At 37.3% G+C, this 18,233-nt stretch overlaps 1 protein-coding gene across 8 annotated transcripts in view; it reads left to right on the top strand.

Moving 5' to 3' along the window:
- Nucleotides 1-18,233, top strand: part of YAP1 (Yes1 associated transcriptional regulator) — a 101,834-nt gene that overhangs the window by 48,576 nt on the left and 35,025 nt on the right. For 4 of the 8 annotated variants that reach the window (XM_068425324.1, XM_068425321.1, XM_068425322.1 and 1 more), the window contains exons 3-4: nt 2,804-2,919; nt 11,153-11,266. In XM_068425324.1, the coding sequence (XP_068281425.1) occupies nt 2,804-2,919; nt 11,153-11,266 (230 nt within the window). The remainder of the gene's footprint in view (nt 1-2,803; nt 2,920-11,152; nt 11,267-18,233) is intronic. The other 4 variants (XM_068425328.1, XM_068425326.1, XM_068425327.1 and 1 more) reach the window with 1 other exon arrangement.

Genomic DNA, 18,233 nt, shown 5'->3' with positions numbered 1-18,233 from the left:
TTACATGGATTTTTATAGGAGTTAAATTGAAATAAACAAAAGATGTAATCATGGGTGCAGTGGTGTTTTCCCAGTTTCCACTGTTCCCAGAACCGAGCTGAGCAAACATAACAAATCAGAAATAGAGAGTAGCATGTGCTGGTACTGTAATTTAAACACATAGTCTGTGAAGCATTACTGTGCAGTGTTTTTACATCTGTATTATCTTTACCTGCTTTCATTGCTTTGCAAAGGTGACTGGCAGAAAAGTGAAAAAATGTTCTCCAGTATCAAGATATTTGTATAATCCAGTATATATAGGGCAATCTTTACTATGTTGTGCCCTGTTTTATAAATAAATAGGCTAAAAAGGAAATAAAGAAGTCTTGCTGTGTGTGGCATGTTTCTCAGTGGAGCTGAATATTGAAACATATGCAACCAAAGATGCAGTGTGCTTAATAGGATCTGTATTAAATGAGCTGTATTGTGGAAACTAGCATGACAGTGACACCATTTTAATTAACACTGTAGTAAAGGGGTGGTTTCCTGTACACAAGGGAAAACTGGCAGTACCTGCCACATGCAGACAAAGTAGAGCTTTGTTTACTATTATATTTTTGTACAGATAACATTCCTGCCTATTTTGTGACCCTGCTACAGTGTGTCTGTTACTCTTTGACCTGGAAGTGTTTGTGTGCATGTTTAGAGAGGGTAAAATATACATATCTTAAAACTTTTTAAAAAGCTACTTTGTGATACCTTGTACCTTATAACAGAAAGTCCCTTCAGTGATTAGAATGTGATGAATAATTCTACAGAAGTAATTATTTGGTAACTACTCCCCCATTTTATGACCTTCTGAATTTGTATGTATTCTTTGTCACTTGTTTGAAAGTATGAAGTAGTTACAAAATTTAGTATTTTGGGGGAAAATACCAACTTTTTGAACATCAAAGAACATGTTAAAAACATTTACTGTTTCAGTGGAGCACATTTTTATTAATTGGAGTCAAGGGTTTCATTAGTAAGTTTCTAGGCATAGCAATTAGCTGCTTAGGGCAGGGAGAAAAGAATATTCTGTTTTGTTCGTCCAGTTTGACCTATGATGAGGTCTTAATTTATGACTAGAGCTCTTGGATGTCGTGGTCGTGCAAATACATAAACAAAGTTTTGAATTCATCTCTTCTTATGTCAATGTATTTGACCTGGTTAACTTAGGTTCCCTTCCTGAAGGAGAAAATAGGCCTGATTCACCTTCAGTATGTTCCTTAAATTGATCAAATAAATTACATCCTAACAGTGCTTATTTAGGTTCCTTTCTCATTGGTGGAGAGCAGGGTGACAAGGTCAGATGTCAGTGTCCACAAAGATGCTAGTGTTAAGGAGACCAAATCTGAATTATTTATCCCTTTAGAATGTCTGAAATAATACAGCACCAGCTCCTGAACTTGAATATGCTTTAAAATAAGAGGAACTCTGAATTGGGAACAGTTGCTGCACAATTATTATTTTTAATCCCAACAAAAAGATGGGAAATTTACAGCCCGATTGGTAGGTCAGTACAAATACACATTGATCCACCAAGATGCATACAAAACGTGTTGGAGTACCTAGTTCTGAACTCAGATCACCAACAGAATTTATATTGCAGCTTTGAATGTTGTGGTTTTGCTGAGGTAAATAGAAAATGGGCATTCCATGTAATTCAGAAAAAAAGTAACTGTAAGGATTAATAGAAGGAAAGAATGGTACCAAGTTAATGATGTGTTGGATTCTAATTGATTACTATTTGAATATATGAGTTTTAATTGATACTAGTTCTAAATGAATCAATATCAAGCTTTGTTGTCAATGCTCAGTGTGTATTAGTAGTTTTATTTTTGTCCACATGTACTTCTTGGAGCAATGTTGCTTAATGGCATCCAGATAACGTTGATGCTTGTTATGAATACCCTGCGTTTGTTATTTATTAGCAAAACATGCTAATCGTACTCAAAAGGTGAAGCAATCATTCATTATGCTTTTGTATTTTCATTGAATTGAATGCTTTGTTAATGACAATGCTGAATGTACTTTCCAGTTTTTCCAAACAGATAAATCTAAGCTCCCAAAGTTTTGTAATTAGGTTCTGCAGAGGGCTAGTTGAGTTAGTTGCCAGTCCAGCTGTCCTCATCTGTTCACATAAAGCTGAGAGGCAGCTGCACATCACTTTCATATTACTGCGCTAGTGTGACTGGTTACTTAAATTACCCCAGAGAGATTGTTTACTTGTCAGTGGTGAGGAGAGTAGTGCATCAGATAATCTGAGGATGTCGTCTATGCACAGAAAGTTTGGGAACGCTGATGATTATTCACTGGCCAGTTCATTACAACTCCCTGGGCACTGAATGTGAACTCATCATGCCAAATTACTGGACTGTGCTTGAGATTCCAGACATAACTGGCTTGGTTTGAAAGACTCTGAAGTCACATTTAAAAATGACAAGTAACTAATCAAAGAGAAAAGGAAGCAAATGTTTAGTTCAAGAGTACAACATCTAGTTATGGTACAACAGTCTGGATTATGATACTCATGTTGAGCCTTATCTCACCACTGCTCTAGCTCTCATCGCCACAGCTGTTTGTTGGGAAAGTGGTGGTGGCCGGAGTAAGGGATTGAGAATCTGACATACCCTGATGCTTGGAAAGAATCCAAACAGTTCTTGCTTGGTTTTGAATGTGGCTGTTGTTGGCAGGCTTAACCTTTTGTTGTTAAACTTTCTGTGCTAGCAGGTCATTGTTGTGAATGCATGACTGTCCTAACTTTGGCTTTGTTTTGTCTTAGTCACATTGATCAAACAACAACATGGCAAGATCCTAGGAAGGCCATGCTTTCCCAGATGAACGTTACAGCTCCCACCAGTCCTTCTGTGCAGCAGAACATAATGAACTCAGCATCAGGTAAGCAAAATTTGTATTTATGAAAAAGATCGTAAAAATGAAGATATCACTAGCTATTTTAATTGAGGGGGGAGGGAGTCCACATCTCACAATTGTCCTTCTAGTTATCCTAGTTTTAAAGTTCACATTTGTTGAAGCCTGGTGCATCAAGCAAGAGGCTGATAGTTGAGGTAAGAGAATTTGTATAATATTTATGGTGTCAGCAGGAAATATCCTGTAGTTCTTTGGTTTGTGTTTTTATTTTTTCAAGTGGATGATTCAAACATTTGAAGAAGCAGATTCTTTTGTCTAGTTTCTTCTGACTGAAAATGCTGTTAAATTGATGAAGACTAGAATTTCCATTAAATTAGCGTTAATTTACATTAAAGCTGTTGTGCTTCTGCAGGATTCTTCTGCCTCCCCTTGCTCACTTACGAGACTTGGTATATTCCCATTCATTTGCATTTCCTACATTTGTTATGAACATCTCATTTTTTCTGTCTTCCCTAAATGAATAAAGTGAACACCTGGAAAATCTTGTTTAGAAGCAGAGACTTTTTGATTTTCCTCTTATTTTCCTATCATTTCCAAAATCCTGTATCATGATGATTATTCCTATAGCTGAGGAAGTCTGATATCTTTTCCTTGAATATAGAATTGTTTTTCAGCTAGTTTGGGGGGGGCCGTCACTAGACAGCAGTAAGTATGCTTGTTCTTGCTGTTGCATCTGCTGTATGTTTTCAGAGCTCTCTTGTCCTGATGGTGCAGAGAGCAAACAGATAAATTTGGTGTGCCATGCTAGTTTGACTGCTGCGCTCTTCTCTATGCTTTGTCATCTTCTGTCTGTCGCCAAGGTTCACGTTTTATTTATTTATTTTCTCACAGTCTGGTTGTATTTTGTGTATGTCTGCTGTTCCTGTATTTCACAAGAGTTATTCTCTGGTGCTGCTTTTTGTTGTCCATTTAGACAGCTTTGTTTCATGTCACAATTCATATGCTGCAGACAATACCAAAAGAATAAGAGGCATAACCAAACTGTGCTGTTCATGACTGAGTATTAGCAGGGAAGCTAATCAAACTTTCTGCTGTCTAGGCCAGGAGGTTGGATTGTCCTGAAATAAATGAGAGTCCTGTTCAAGTTCAGGAAGTCATAATTTAGAGCAATTAAGGTCTCAGGCTCTGATGGGAAAATATAATATTTGTGATTATTTTTTCTGTAAATATATCCCAGGAAACCTGCAGCAATAGAGATGACATGTTTTTGCAGGGATACTTCTGAAGAACAGGGAATACGAGAAAGGAAACAATTCACTTGGTCTGTCTTGCCTTTTGGCTTATCTTATTTGTGCTAAAAGTAGATGCTTGCTGTTTGAATATTGACATAAATTCTGTGTTTTAAGACGACTCCTCAAACTTTCCACTGTACCAAGAATTAACAGGAAAAAATATTGATAGTGAAGTAGGATTCATGTTATGTACTTAGAAAGAAACGTAGGGTCCTTAGCAAAAAAATAAACTGTAAGGGGTAAGAATCTAAAAACTAATCTAGCAATCAGTACATGAGGATTATTTTAAAAATAAAATTAAGAATTTACATGTAATTGACTGATGTGTGTGAGCAAGTGATCCTCCATAGATCTTGTTGCTTGTGCAATAAAGTAGAGTTGAGATGTTTAAGTGGGTTGCCTTGTGACTTGAGAAAGTACTTACTTGAATACAAGTTCATTGAACATTTGTTTGTAATTTCACAGATGATACTGTATGGGATGTGAATTGAAAAATCTTGTAAAGTTTTTTCCTCAGTGCTCTGATTTTGATAAAATGCATGAAGAAATCGGAACTTCTGTGTATATTGAGCTATGTGTTTACGTGGTGTTGCTTTTTTTAAGCTTAAATCAGTTGAGGTAGTGTGACTTGGAACTGGCTCTTTGGATGCACCTGCTTACTCTTAACTTACTTGCACTTAACAAAAGTCTGTTTTGAATTAAACAATATTGAACCTGCGTTTATTGTATATGATTCTGTTTCTGATACCTGATTTGGCAAATCTTTATGTACTAACTTGAAATTATGACTGTGTATTTGTTTTTACTAGAGTTTCTTATATCTGGTTCTGTTACTTTTTACTACTGAGTTTGTGGTAACTTATGCTTCCTTGGTGGCCTTCTAGAGAATGAGAGAAATGGAAAAATCGAGTAACCACATACCACCTCAGCACAGTGGAACTTAAATCTGAGTGCTAATGTCATAAATATAAGGCTACTTAATGTTCTAATTTGGATATTCATCCTCAAGAACTGGGAAATAAAATTAAGACCTTTAAGTCAGAAGTTTCCTGTTACGAAATATTTCTAGCAATGAAACATGCCCTAGTGCTTTGACAGCCTGTCATGAAAGATTTTGGGAAAAACCAAGTGTAAGTATGGTGTCAGCTGGAGGTCACAGACTTGCAAAAAAATGTCCGAAATGCCACAAGGGAGAATGTTTTCCTTTCTGTACAGTTCACCCTTGTGTAGCACTCATTAATTGTAGCCCTTAAAACTTGAACAGTAGCTTCTGATTAGTGTATTTAATTACAGACTGTCATAGGAGCTTGTGAGTAAAGTTGCTGTGGTAAAATGTAAGAGAGAGGATTTTTCGGAGCTGTTTTGAAAGTCATTGGAAACTTCCATTGGCTAGAATTAAGAACAGGAAAACAAACTGACAAGAGAACAGAACTTGGAAAGGTGCTGTCTGCATATTGAAGATAAAGCTGTTGTCTTTTCTGGATAAAAAGGATAAGTGGAGCTCAGAGGAAGTGGGGAAAAAAAGCAAAACTAGAAGGTGTGGTAAGGGTGAAGGCAAGTCAAAAGAGTGCTTAAAATCAAAACTGGCATAGGGAAGATGTAGTTTAGCATGTTTTTCTTAAGAAATGACACCTCTTGAGGCAGCTGAGACTGGGTGAGAATCCAGGTATCTTGCTGCAAGTTATGTTTCTTTAAGGAAATCAATAGGCATCTGAACCAGCTTCATCTGTTCCTGGCATGGTTTTGTGAATGAACTATTTTGAGTGTTAGGAAGCGTACATCTTTTACAGGAGGGCTTCAGTATGTGAAAAGTGAGGATTCTTTTTTTCCTGCTTGTTTTGGTTCTTTGATATTTTTTTTGTCTCCATCTTGCTGAACTTATCTTGCTACATGTAGTCAACTAAAATGGTATGGGCTGTATGTATGCAGAGAAGCACAGCGCTCTCTTAGATGGCATTTGCTGGTTAATCTTCTGTGAAATAGGATTGCATCTTCACATCAATAACGGAAAGAAAACAAGCCTAAATATGCAACATGTATACAAAAATTAGTCTTGACTGTTCTGATTTTTCGTGTGTGTGTTTCTAACCATTTCTAACCGTTTTTTCCCTAAAGGTATTACAGGAAAAACTATGTTCTTTGATTTAAAAAAAAAAAAAAAAAAAAAAAAGGTAGTAGTGGTGTGTTTTTCTGCTAAGGAACCTGTCCTATACATTTCGTATTGAGGTAAAGTTATAAATTTGAAAGTAAACAATACCTGTTTGTTATACAATTACAGTTGATATAACAGAGATGGGATAATAATTGTGTTTTTATACTTCCATTCTTCAGATACTTTTATTTCCTGAATCATGCTTGACAGCACTGCTTACTTTAGCCTCTTCTGCTTGCGCATAGACATTAGATAACAAGCTCTGGAGCAGATAACCTCTGTCTTTGTCCTCTTTTGTCTTCCCTATTGCACTGCAGTTTTGAATTGGGCTTCCCGGTGAAAGTTTGCGGACTTAGTGTAATTGCATTGCCTCTGAGGGTAAGGCTGTAGTGCCATGGTAAAGGTTGGTAGGAAAATAAGACACTCAAAATTCATAACACTGGAGGTTTTCCACCCCCCCGGCTGGCGGGGTGGGAGAATATGGAGGAATACGCCAATACCTAAAACAAGTTCTAGCTCTTGTCTTAGGTTCTTGCTCACTTCGGTTGCAGATTTGTCTTCTATGTAACCAGTCATACTACAAATTCTGCTTTGTGTACAGCCAACACTACATATGATCTGTTGTGAAACTTGAGTTTCTAAGTGTCTGCGTGATGGTAACGTTCATTTCTTTCTTCATCTGCAAAAAATGCTCCTTTTTTAATAGTGTCTTTTTGTAAGTTTTAGTGATTTGACCGAATAAAGGTAAATTTTGTAGACTTTGATATAATTTTTAAACATTTTGGAATCACAGTGACAGTGATTGACAGGAAAAATTTCAGCTTTCACAAAGAAATATTAGGAAGGTTCTTGGAGATCAGTGTTTGTCTTAGGTGAAGGGGATTGCTGCTGTTGAACGTAAGTGTTCCAGTTCCTAGGTTGTCCGTGCATATTCTTTTACTATGTAGATACAGATGGCCTCTAATATGTATTAACCTTGTGATAAAATACAGCTTTATTTACATTCATTTTACAATTATATATCAGAAACTGTAGGGACTTGCAAGATTTACTTTGTATCCCAGCATAGCTTGCATCTATACTACATTTTTGCTTTTGTTACTCTTTCTGTTGCTTTCTGTCTGCCAGCAGTGAGCTCTGTTTTGCGTTCAAGACTCTGTGTTTCATGGCAAAAATGGTATACTGAGAAAGTAAAAACTCAGAAGAAAATGGAGACGTGCACCAGAGACATGCCACAGAGACTTTTAAAATTACATGTATTTATGTTAAGTTACAGCATTATATAAATATTTAGTTACAGAGGTATTCCTTATCAGTAGTTCTGTAAGGATGGCTTACATTTGGAAATTGGAATCTAATTTTTGGATAACCTTGTCTTTAAAAGTACCACAGTAAATTGTGAGTTCCCTAGAAGCATTGTCTCTCCCTGTGCAAATGATTTCATAGAATTGTAAGCTTATGGTTGTGATTGTGTTCAATTGACCAAGGAGGCATCAAACAGAACTAGTAGGCGACCATGCCACAGGGATATTGTTGGTGCTAAATATTTACAAAGGTTCAAGGGGAGACTGGAAAAGTACTTGAAAGAGAGATCCTTTGGCACCCAGTAAGTAAACAGAATCTGTCTCAAGAAACCACCTGAGGTACTTGGAGGCCAAGTGACTATTCATAGCCACTGTATTTTTGGGATCTATGTGTGTATTCAGTGCTTTATTTAAAAGTTTATAGAGTGTGACAGCCACTAAACAGGCTGCTTTCAGCAACAAGATCTGTCCATCACCCCAGGCTAGGTGCCTGGGCTAAATGGACTTTTGGTTAGACCCAGCATGGATGGTTTTGTACAACATGGGCTACAGTAACTACGGAAATTGTAGTGAGAAGGTCTGAAGAGCAGCAATATAGACCTTATATAACTTAAGTCACTTAAAAACATAAGCTAATGCTGGGAATTCTGTTCCTATTGAGCCTTTTGCGAGAAAAGGGACATGTAATTGCACAGGAATTTTCCTAGATTCTCTGAGTGAATGTGTCTGCTGTTCTTCACTACGGTTTTCCATTTTTGTTCCGTTACTTGCCTCTACTACAGACTTTGTTAGACAGCCAGTTACAAAATCAGACTTGACAGTCTTCTGGTTTCACAACTGCTCACAAATCCAAATAGGAATTACAGAAAGCAGTACTAATCAATTTTTGAACTACCATTTCAACATGTAGGGATGACAGCAGAAACATGAGAGCAGTTTACTGGCCAAGGAAGAAAGTAATATCATGGTCGATGCCAAAAGTTTCTAGAGAGAAACGTTCTGTTTCTGCAGCCATTGATGGCACTTAGCAAGGAAGACTTGCTACTATGACAGCCAGGTGAGCAGACAGACCTTTCCTATCCTGTCCACAGCTGTTCATTTTATTTAGAAAGAGAACCTTGCCCAGGTTTGTCTCTAGTGAGCTGGTATTCATCAGATCACTGAATCTAATAAGCACTATTCTTCCACCAGGTAGGTGGACTGATCAGCTCCTGGCATCCTGCTTCAAAGGTGTTTTGTTCTTACTTACTACAAAGGAACATGCTGGACCAGTATACACTTTACTCAATGTTCAGCAGGACTGACACCCCAAGGCTGGTTTTGTTTTTCCTAGAGCCAGCTGCCTTTCTTGGCTTTGCAGTTCAAAAGAGAATTTCTTGCTGAGTTTCATCTCCGAGGGATGTGTGGCTTACAAGGACTCTGAGGAGAATGGTAGTGAGAAGGTCTGCCCAGAGGGCTAGGGTGTTGACTGAGCAGTCAAGGAACGTTCTTGGTTCTTCATTGGCTTCTACACTTGGATGATGTGGGGCATGTCTCTGTGCTCCTGTGCCCCAGTTTTATAAAACAGCATCTCACTGATGCTGGTCTTTGGGTATGGTAACAAAGTGCAGGGTTCTTTGCACTTGAGCTTTCAATTCTGCATCGAAGTCCTGTTATACTGTGAATATATTGGGATTTATGAGTGTTTTGCAGTGTTGTCACTCTTGCCTGTTCTGTTCACTAGCCTCTGATAAAAGCTGAGGTGGTCTTGTTACTTATATGCAGCGTTTAAAGCTTCTGAGCATTAAGGATGGGAAGGAAATGTCCAGTGGTTAGATCACTATTTTTCTCACTCAAACCCCTGTAGCTCTAATGGTGGAGTAGTGAGGTTGCTAGAGAAAGGCATAGTTTCCTGAGCCAAAATGAAAGAGTTTAAATTAGAAATGTAGTTTGCAGGGGATCTTCAAAGACCACAGTAAGAAATTCTTGTCCTGGTTATGCCTTGGAATATTACTGGAATGCAAATGAGTTATTATTTTACTCTTTTTGATATTTCTCCAAGAACATCTTTTGAGATGAAGCAAACAAATCTATCCTTCCTCCCCCCATCCCCAGCTTTAGACAATGAATTCTTCAACAGGAGCATGACTTTAGGGCAGAATGACAGGCAAAGAGCTAATGTACTTCGAACATGGTTATAGTAGGTACATCAGGCATTTATCAGATACACACATTTTTGTGTGCGTATCTGAATCTCATGTGTGAAATTATGATGTTTGTGCATGCTTAACGTACCTTACATTATGCAGAATGGTCCATTAGTCCAAGTTTAACAGCCAGATGGCTTTGCTATATTATTACTACGTTACACTGAGGAAGAGCAGAAGAAGAGGTTGAAATACGATGGCTTCCTGCAGCAGTTCTTGTTCTAATTTCTTTTACATTCTTAACATTTGTAGTGGATCTTTTGCTATATCATCTTAGGATTGTGCTTAAATCTAAAGAAATACAGGCAAGATCCTTCTGTATCTAATTTAGATATTTTTAAAAGTCCATATCTACGTGAGTATAAGAATTAAAAACCATACATTTGTAAAGCACTTGCCAGATAAGATGAGATAAAAGTAACTTTAAGAATAGTTTTCAGTCTAAGCAAAATACAGCTGAATGTGCATGATCATATAGAGATGGGAATGAGTGGTTTATGAACTGTCTAGCCATGAAAGGTGGTTTTCTTGAAAGCCACGATTTGGAACACGAGGGAAATGCACCTCAAGATTCACTGTTCGGACATCAGCTCTGGACTCCAGAACACAACAATCTACCTCCCTTTTACCTCTTCCTAAATGTAGGTTTCCCTGCCTGTGCCTTCCTGCTTGTAGAGGCGTAGCACTGCTGTTCGTAGCACTGTGTCTGTGTCCGCTCCTGGTGTTTTCTTACTTTTACTTTTTCATTGCTTGTTTGCCTCCTGTTCGTCAGGTTTGTAGTTTTGCTTGCTTAAGCCTTTAACGTTTTCACAGAAGGTTATGGTATGAGGTGAAGGGAAAATGAGTTTTGTCACTTTTTTTTAATTGTTTGTGGAAATTAGAGGAGTATTTCAGGATCTCGACAGTGTTACCTTCTTGCCGCTGCTGGGCCTTAATCACTAAATAAATTTTCCCATGAAAGGTAGAATATCTCTGTGCTTACTCTTTTTCCTGGTGCTCATGCTGGTTTCATTCTGGCAGGCTTGACTTATTGCTGGTTTTATAGTATAGTGCTATAGCAAAAGGAAGTGTCAAAAGCATATGGAAGGATGCAAACAAGTTATAAAATCAAACTCCAAATCCTAAATCGAAATTATAGAAATGCTTTCTGTTCTTTGATTTCCCACCCGCCACTTCTTTGCCCTTATCCCAGTAATGTTAGACATGAGCTTGAAACTATTCTGTTTCATGTACTGTTATATATGTAAAATGTTGGAATTTTTTTTAGATCAATTTCAGCTGGAGCAAACAAGAGCCCGCCATCAACTCCTTCGTTCTATATTGCAGGCCCACTCCCCGATGGATGGGAACAAGCTATGACCCAGGATGGAGAAATTTACTACATAAACCATAAGAACAAGACCACATCTTGGCTAGACCCAAGGCTTGACCCACGCTTTGGTAAAAGTTCATCTCACTTCAGAATTTTTGATTCGCTTCAGTTCACTCAGCTTTAATTTTGCAGGCATAATCTGAAAACTTTTTAAAGTACGATTAAAATATATATTAATTTTAATTATAGAGTCCTTATTTAAATCATTATTTTTAAAAAAAAAAAAAAAAAGAAAAAAAGGATTAGCATATATCCTGTAGGAGTGTATGTCACCAAAGTTTCTAATGCTAGGGGTTGGGATTTTGCCATATGATCCATACAGTTCCCCAGATTGGTGGCATTCAGGAATTGCTTACCTAGAGACAGTCTCAGCCAAGCTCACTCTTCCTTTTAAAATTGCAAAACTTTACCACAGAAGAATCTTTTAATTCCCAAACAAATATTTACTTTCCTTTGCACTATCCTGAAGAGGGCATTGTCAAATAATAATGTATGCTGTTTAAATACACTTGAAACATACCAGCTTATAATTCCAGCTTGTCACAGTGATGATCATTACAAAACTTTCTGTTTTAAACAATGTGGAGAGAAATTATTAGTTTTGTTTTTTCTACTGTAATAATCTTTTTGTGGGGTAAAGACTATGTAATACTGGAAACAGAAATAGTAAATTAGGGATCACAAGGACTAGATGTAAAAATTTAACAAAACAGCTGATACCTCTTTTTTTGTAATGTTTTTGATCTATGTGAAAAAGCAGAGCTGCAAACATATAAATAAAATTTTGGCACCGATTACTATGAATAGCAATAGCATATAATATTAAGAGACTCTAAACTAGTTTCTTAGATTGTCCAAGTGATTGTTCTGGTGTATTTAAGGTGGTATTACAACTTTAGTTACTGTATAAAGCCCTGACCTGTATATGTAAGCTTTATTTAGCTGTATTAATTTACCCTTGATTTGTTTTCCCAATAACTTACTATTTTCAACTCCTTTGGATTTAGTTATTTTCCAGAGTGATGGAAAAAACAGTAGGGGTAAAAAAAAGAAGAGATCATTGTGGTTTTCAGGCTTTAGTTTTGGACTCGGCACAACTAAATGAAAACAGTATGCAGATCACTGAGTAGGTCAGGCTGAGGGGATACAAAGCCTTTGAAGCTTTACAGGGGTTGACCTAACAACAACTGTGGGCCCCTTTTGGGAGAGGCATTAACTCCATGAATGCCATATAAACACAGAGCTGCAAAACTCAACAGTCGCCGTTCTGTTTTGTTTTTTCTGAAGTGGCTGTTGGAAATTTCAGCATTTTTGTTTTGTAGGCTTGAGTGCTTACTTTAAACATGCGTTTGCTCTTATGGAGAACATCAGATTGTCACACTCTGTTTATAAACTGTTCACCAGTTTGTAGACAGGTTGAACCACTGTGCAACTTGAGCCCAAAGGTGGGGCGTATATTGAAGGTTGTCAGCTTTGGAAAACGTCCATTCTGGCTTTAACACCAGGCAGGGTTGCAGACCTGTTTGCCGTGTTGCAAGAGGCGTGTGTGGGTAATCTGTGACTTCACAATTACTTAATATGTGAATAAGGCTGAAAAGGAAGCAGTCATTTTGAAAATCAGTGTTGCCTTTTGCAGTTAAAAGAGGCAGGTCAATTATATTTACTTAAGTAATCTTGCAGGGTATGTATATATTTTTTTTTTTTTTATTACTTTATAGTTTCCAATGATGAGCTGGAAGTAAAAGGGAGTGTGGAAAAGGCTTTAGTTGACAGAGGTCGCGAGTGAGATGAATCTTGTTTTTCGGAACTATTTTTTACTCCTGTAAATAGTATGGTCTAACTGTAGGGGCAAAAGCTACTTGTCCTGTGCATACTGAAACTCCATCAAATGTTAAGGCTGTGCAGTTAAACTGAAAGAAGTTAGAAATGTCCAAAAGACTGCATAAGGGTTTCTTGCTGCATAGCTTCCCTTTTTGGGCCCACTGCGTATGTGTATCCCAGACAGGCTTGAGAACATGCCAAGGCTCTTTATTTTGTGGTCGGACTTTTAATCTGTTCCAGACCTTTTGAGTCAAAGAGCTCAAGTGTAACTGAAAGGGGCAGGAAAGGGGGTGGGGGGGGTGGGGGGAAGCATGTGGGCTCTTCTGATCTAGAGTGACGGCAAATAGAGACAAGCTGCTAGCTGCTGTTGAGCTTGAAGGAGTTTTCCTTGAGATCTTAAGTTGTACACATTGTATTGTGGTTCATTTGAGCCAAGAAAATACAAAAATCTTATTCCTGTTGCTTTCTCACTTGTGACCTCCTTAAGTCACTCCAGTAAAGAAGAAATCTGTTTGACAGCTAACTTACTGAGCCTTGCATGTATTTATCATGTGGAGGTCCTCAACAAATATGTGCTGTGACCCTAAATAGCATGTGAATGACTCAGAAGTTTACCTTTCTATGCTTAATATAGGTTGAAAATCCTGTTGCGTTTTTTTCTCCCTGAGGATCACCATACTCTCTTCTATCGCTGTGTTTTAACATAAGGGCTGAGTTTTCACTATTTTTAACTACTAACACTTTCAGAAGCAATCCTAGGTGAATTCATCTTTGTAATGTTGAAGCTTTTGATTATTACAGTGATACTGGTATTGATTGAAAATTGAGGAGAAATTCATTTCTTTGATACTGCCACTTTCACCTATCTGAAGAACCATTGAAAACAAAAAAGCTGTTGAATGGTATGTGCAAACATACTCTTCTGTTCCAGTATTCAGAAACAGAAGGTTTGAAGAGGCTTTGCCCTTATTGCTTCTGAATTCTCAGCTTCCAGGGAAACAGCCCTTTCGGCTCTGCATGTTCCTCATCAGATGGAAGCTTTGCATTCATTTTTATTTTCTCTGGTAGGTGCATATACCTTTTTTTTTTTTTTTTTTTTTTAAGTAGTGCTGGGAATTTTCCATTAACGTGGCTAGAAAAGAGAGAGGAAGGAGGATCAGTTTGAAGAAATAGTTCTAGGCGAACACACCTACTGACTTACTTGGTAAGGGGAATTTGGGTATTGCATTCATGCTTTTAAACAGAAAATAAAAGGATGCAGTTAATATGGATTCTTTCTTGGAGCAGGCTTTTAAGACTAATACATCAGATAAGAGTCCCTGTCAGAATGCCGGGCTGTGGAGTAGGCTGGGTCTAAAACCTCAGTGCTCCAAGTTGAAGACAAGAACTTTATTCCAAGATTCAGATTTAACATCTTCAAATCGGGCTTGAGGTCTTCAGCTGCACCACTTTAATGGCAGTGAAGTCTTCTTGTGGCTCAGATGTTGATCCTCCAAATCTGTGTATTTGACTTTAGAACAGTTTTGCATTGGGGGAATTCACAAACTTTAAAATCTAGGAAAGAAATAAGTAGGGTCGTCTTATGCCAAGCACAGGCAGTCATAAAAGACGATGTGGGATCAAAGGAATGGGGATGGCAGGGGGGATCCTTAGGCCTGTGTCAGCAGGATTCTTTGTCTAGTGGAGCATCTGGTACAAACGTGCTGTCCTACCTTCTCTGCGTCTTTGCAGGCTTCGAGGTGAGGGGCTTCAAATTACTTTTTTTTTTTTTTTTAGAAGGTTATTTTTTTAACAGAATTGGACTGTCAAGTTGAGCTTGTGTATTGGACTGTTTTGTCTTTTACTAGCTTCTGCTGTTGTCCATTGGTGATTCTTCACAGATCCTACTGTTTTTCTTAACCCTTCAAGATAAGATAATATGTTTTCTTGATAGTCAAAGAAATCTGGGTAGGAGGCAGGTCAGCTATGCATTCTGAGAGGCTCGAGTTGAAGTAGAACAACATCTGCTTTTTCTATAAAATTAAATTTCCTAGAACCAGTTGAAGTTTGGAATCGTTCAACTTTATTGCTACAAGTTTCCAAGTATAGGTTTTTGTATCATATACCATTAAAGGGTTTTTAACTTATTTAAGTTTGCAGATGATAGGACTTGTTTTTGAAATGCAACTTAAAATAATTTACCTTTTGAGGTTCCTTAATTTGTTAAGTTAGAAGATGAAATGGTGAACTTGAAGTGGGAAAATACCGGAAGATGGCAATTGATTTCTGTGTCTCTGTTGGGTTAAAGTAAGTCTTCTGTTTAAACAGTAGTATTCCATTAGAGTAGTCATACAAGTCTGTCTGAGGGAATTGGAGTAAAACAAGGTACTGTTTCAGTTTCCTTGTTATTTTATTCCAGACTTTAGTTTTATAGGTTTGTTACTAGTGATCATACCAGAGTTACACATGCCCAGTCTTCTTCCTTCTCTTCTTTCAAATGTTGGAGCTGCCGTATGGGGTATGAAGCAAAAGATGTGACCTCAGATTGAAGTCATTGCCACGATTTTGTTTTTATCACTCCCACGTAGAGATTATGTTAATGTTTTTTGAAGTTCTGTATGAATTTTGGATGAGGGGAAAGGCAAGGCAAGACAGTGTTTAATATCATTATGGAAAGTGCAATAGGGGTCTGCATACAATATCTGCTTGAACTATACAAGTAGGAAAAGGAATAAAAGCGATGATAACAGTAGGAGGGCAGAGAATGCACATCAGGATTTTCTGCTTCCTTATTTTATATAAGATATAATTACCTTTGAAACAATGAAAAGGGCTTGTTCACAAATACTGAAGTAAAATGCACCTGTAGATTTCATTGAGACATGTATTTATCATTTCCATTTAAAAAAAAACAACCACACATCAAACTTGAAATGCACTTAAAAGCTTAAGCTTTGGAGCATCTGCTAATTTTGAAGTATTAAAAGGAAATATTCCATAGTTTTGCCTTCTTATCCCTTACCTGTCTAGCGCTTTCTTTAGTACGTGTTTCTTCAAATTAGTTTGTAGGAGCCTTGCCAGAGGCAGATTTGTGGACAAGATAGAACTAGAACCCTAGACTGGAAAAGTTTTGGGGTTTTTTTTGGCCATTGGTCAAAAAAGAAGCCCAGACCTTATGTGTGGTCACAGTGGTGTTTCAGATTTTTAAAGCTCTAGATCTGCCTTCCATTTTTGCACGAAAGCAGAGCGTAAGCCACAGGTGGTTTTGATCTGCAAATTCAATGGCATATCCTCTTTACATGCTCTCTAAAACAAAGTGAATCTGACTCATCTAAAAAAGTCTATTGGTATTAGATTTTTTCACTTCCTTGTCTCTGTTTTTCCAGAAGAACAATTGCAGGAGATCACTTAGGATGGGGAAAAAGACTTCTGTATTTTGGTATGTGTGTCAGAGAGTGTGTACAGATGGAGCAGCACCAGTTTTCAGTGAACCAGTGACCTGTATCAAAGTGAGCTTGCTGTGAATCTGCAGAGGCAGATGAAATTTTACTGGTAAGCATCCCTTTGTAATAGAGGATGCTGTCCTTATGGTAGTGACAATAAATGCTTATTAGTTGTTCATCATCATATCAAAAAGTAAAATCTTGTTTTGTTCAAAAGCAGGATGTGTTTAGACCTCTTTACTGAACAGAGTTCACCAAAGAAATCGTTAAATCTGTCCACGATTATTGTGTAAGGATGCAGTTATCTACTTTATGTACAATATTTGTATACTAATAAAAAGGGGAAAAAACACACCCCACTTTTATTAAGGATCTGTCAGGGCAGTAGGTTTATGTAAGTTTATACCTGTTTTGGGTTTGGTTTGGTTTTGTTTTCAGAATAATTTAATCCTGTTTAAGAAAGGAGGAGATTTGTTGGTAGTGGTGTCTTTATGCCAGTAAAAATAATGCATATTTGCACCAGTGTTGTGCTAGAACAGCTGTGACAGTGAGAGAAAACTGCACTCCTCATAGGGCCATTTTTTCCACCACGTCCTTCTAACACCACAGTTTGCATGTCTCTGTGGTAAGCATACTACATTAAAAATTGAAGGTGCATCGTTTTGAACACATCGTTCATTATCTTGTAATCTAAATATATATACACACACAATAATTGTATACTCTACATCTAATCATATATAATCTAAAATTCAAAAAAGTGTCAGCTTTTTTCCTCCTTGAACTCAATCACGTTAAAACATTATTTCAGTTTCTTATACACAGAAAACAACTTTGCTGTTTCTTGACAGTATACTGTTGTTGTTTATTTTTTTTAATTACCATAGTTTTTACTGGATTTTGTAATTCCTGTTCAATAATTTCTAATGGGCTTATGACAGTAAAAAAAAGATGCAGATGTGCACATGCATATACATAGGGTTTGTTCCCCTCAAATAAATTGAAGGAAACCTACATTAAAAAAAAAGTTTTCATATTATTTTATAAGAAATTATACAGAAGCTTGTATTTTGGCCTAATTAACCCAGGAGGTATTATGTGGTGATTAAACAGTGAAACTGTTTGCAGCTAATACCCTTATGTAGACTCTTTGGTGATGAGACTTTGGTCTAAAATGTGGACTAGCTTTGATCAAATATATTTTGCCAGGTATTTGATGGACAGACATGGGGCCCTGATGAGCTCAGAGTCCTGCGCTTTCAGTAGTCTTCTGTGTTTCATACTTGCACTTTAAACTTAGATGACATGAGTTGAGGTTTCTTCTCCTAATCTGTCCTAATGCAGTGTGCCCTGCATCGTTCTGTAGTACTAATACTTACACTGTCAGTTCCATTCTGTATGAAGATTTAAAAATAGTCACATATTTTAAAAATTGTTTAGACTTCTAAAATGAAAATTGTTTTCTTTTTAAAGAATGCAACATGTTTTGTTTTATGTGCATGCACTGAGCAGAAGTTTCTTATAGCTATTTACATTACTGCTGAATCTCATTTATATTTGCTTTTCTGGCTGGCCAGACTTATTTCAGTTCTTCTGAACCTGGCATACATTGAGGGATAGTGTTTTATAAATGTTGCTGTTGACTTCTATGGCGAAAAAAGTTAGATCCATGAAAAACTGCAACAGCATTTTACTCCAGTTTAGTTTCCAGTGTGTTAAGAGTCTGTCTGTGGATGCTAGAGTCTTAGTGGTGGGCAATCAATCCAGCTGTTGCACCTCTGCATTTTAGAAT

This window comes from Nyctibius grandis, chromosome 2, assembly GCF_013368605.1.
Source record: "Nyctibius grandis isolate bNycGra1 chromosome 2, bNycGra1.pri, whole genome shotgun sequence".
Lineage (NCBI taxonomy): Eukaryota > Metazoa > Chordata > Aves > Nyctibiiformes > Nyctibiidae > Nyctibius > Nyctibius grandis.
This window is presented reverse-complemented; position numbering and strand designations above follow the sequence as displayed.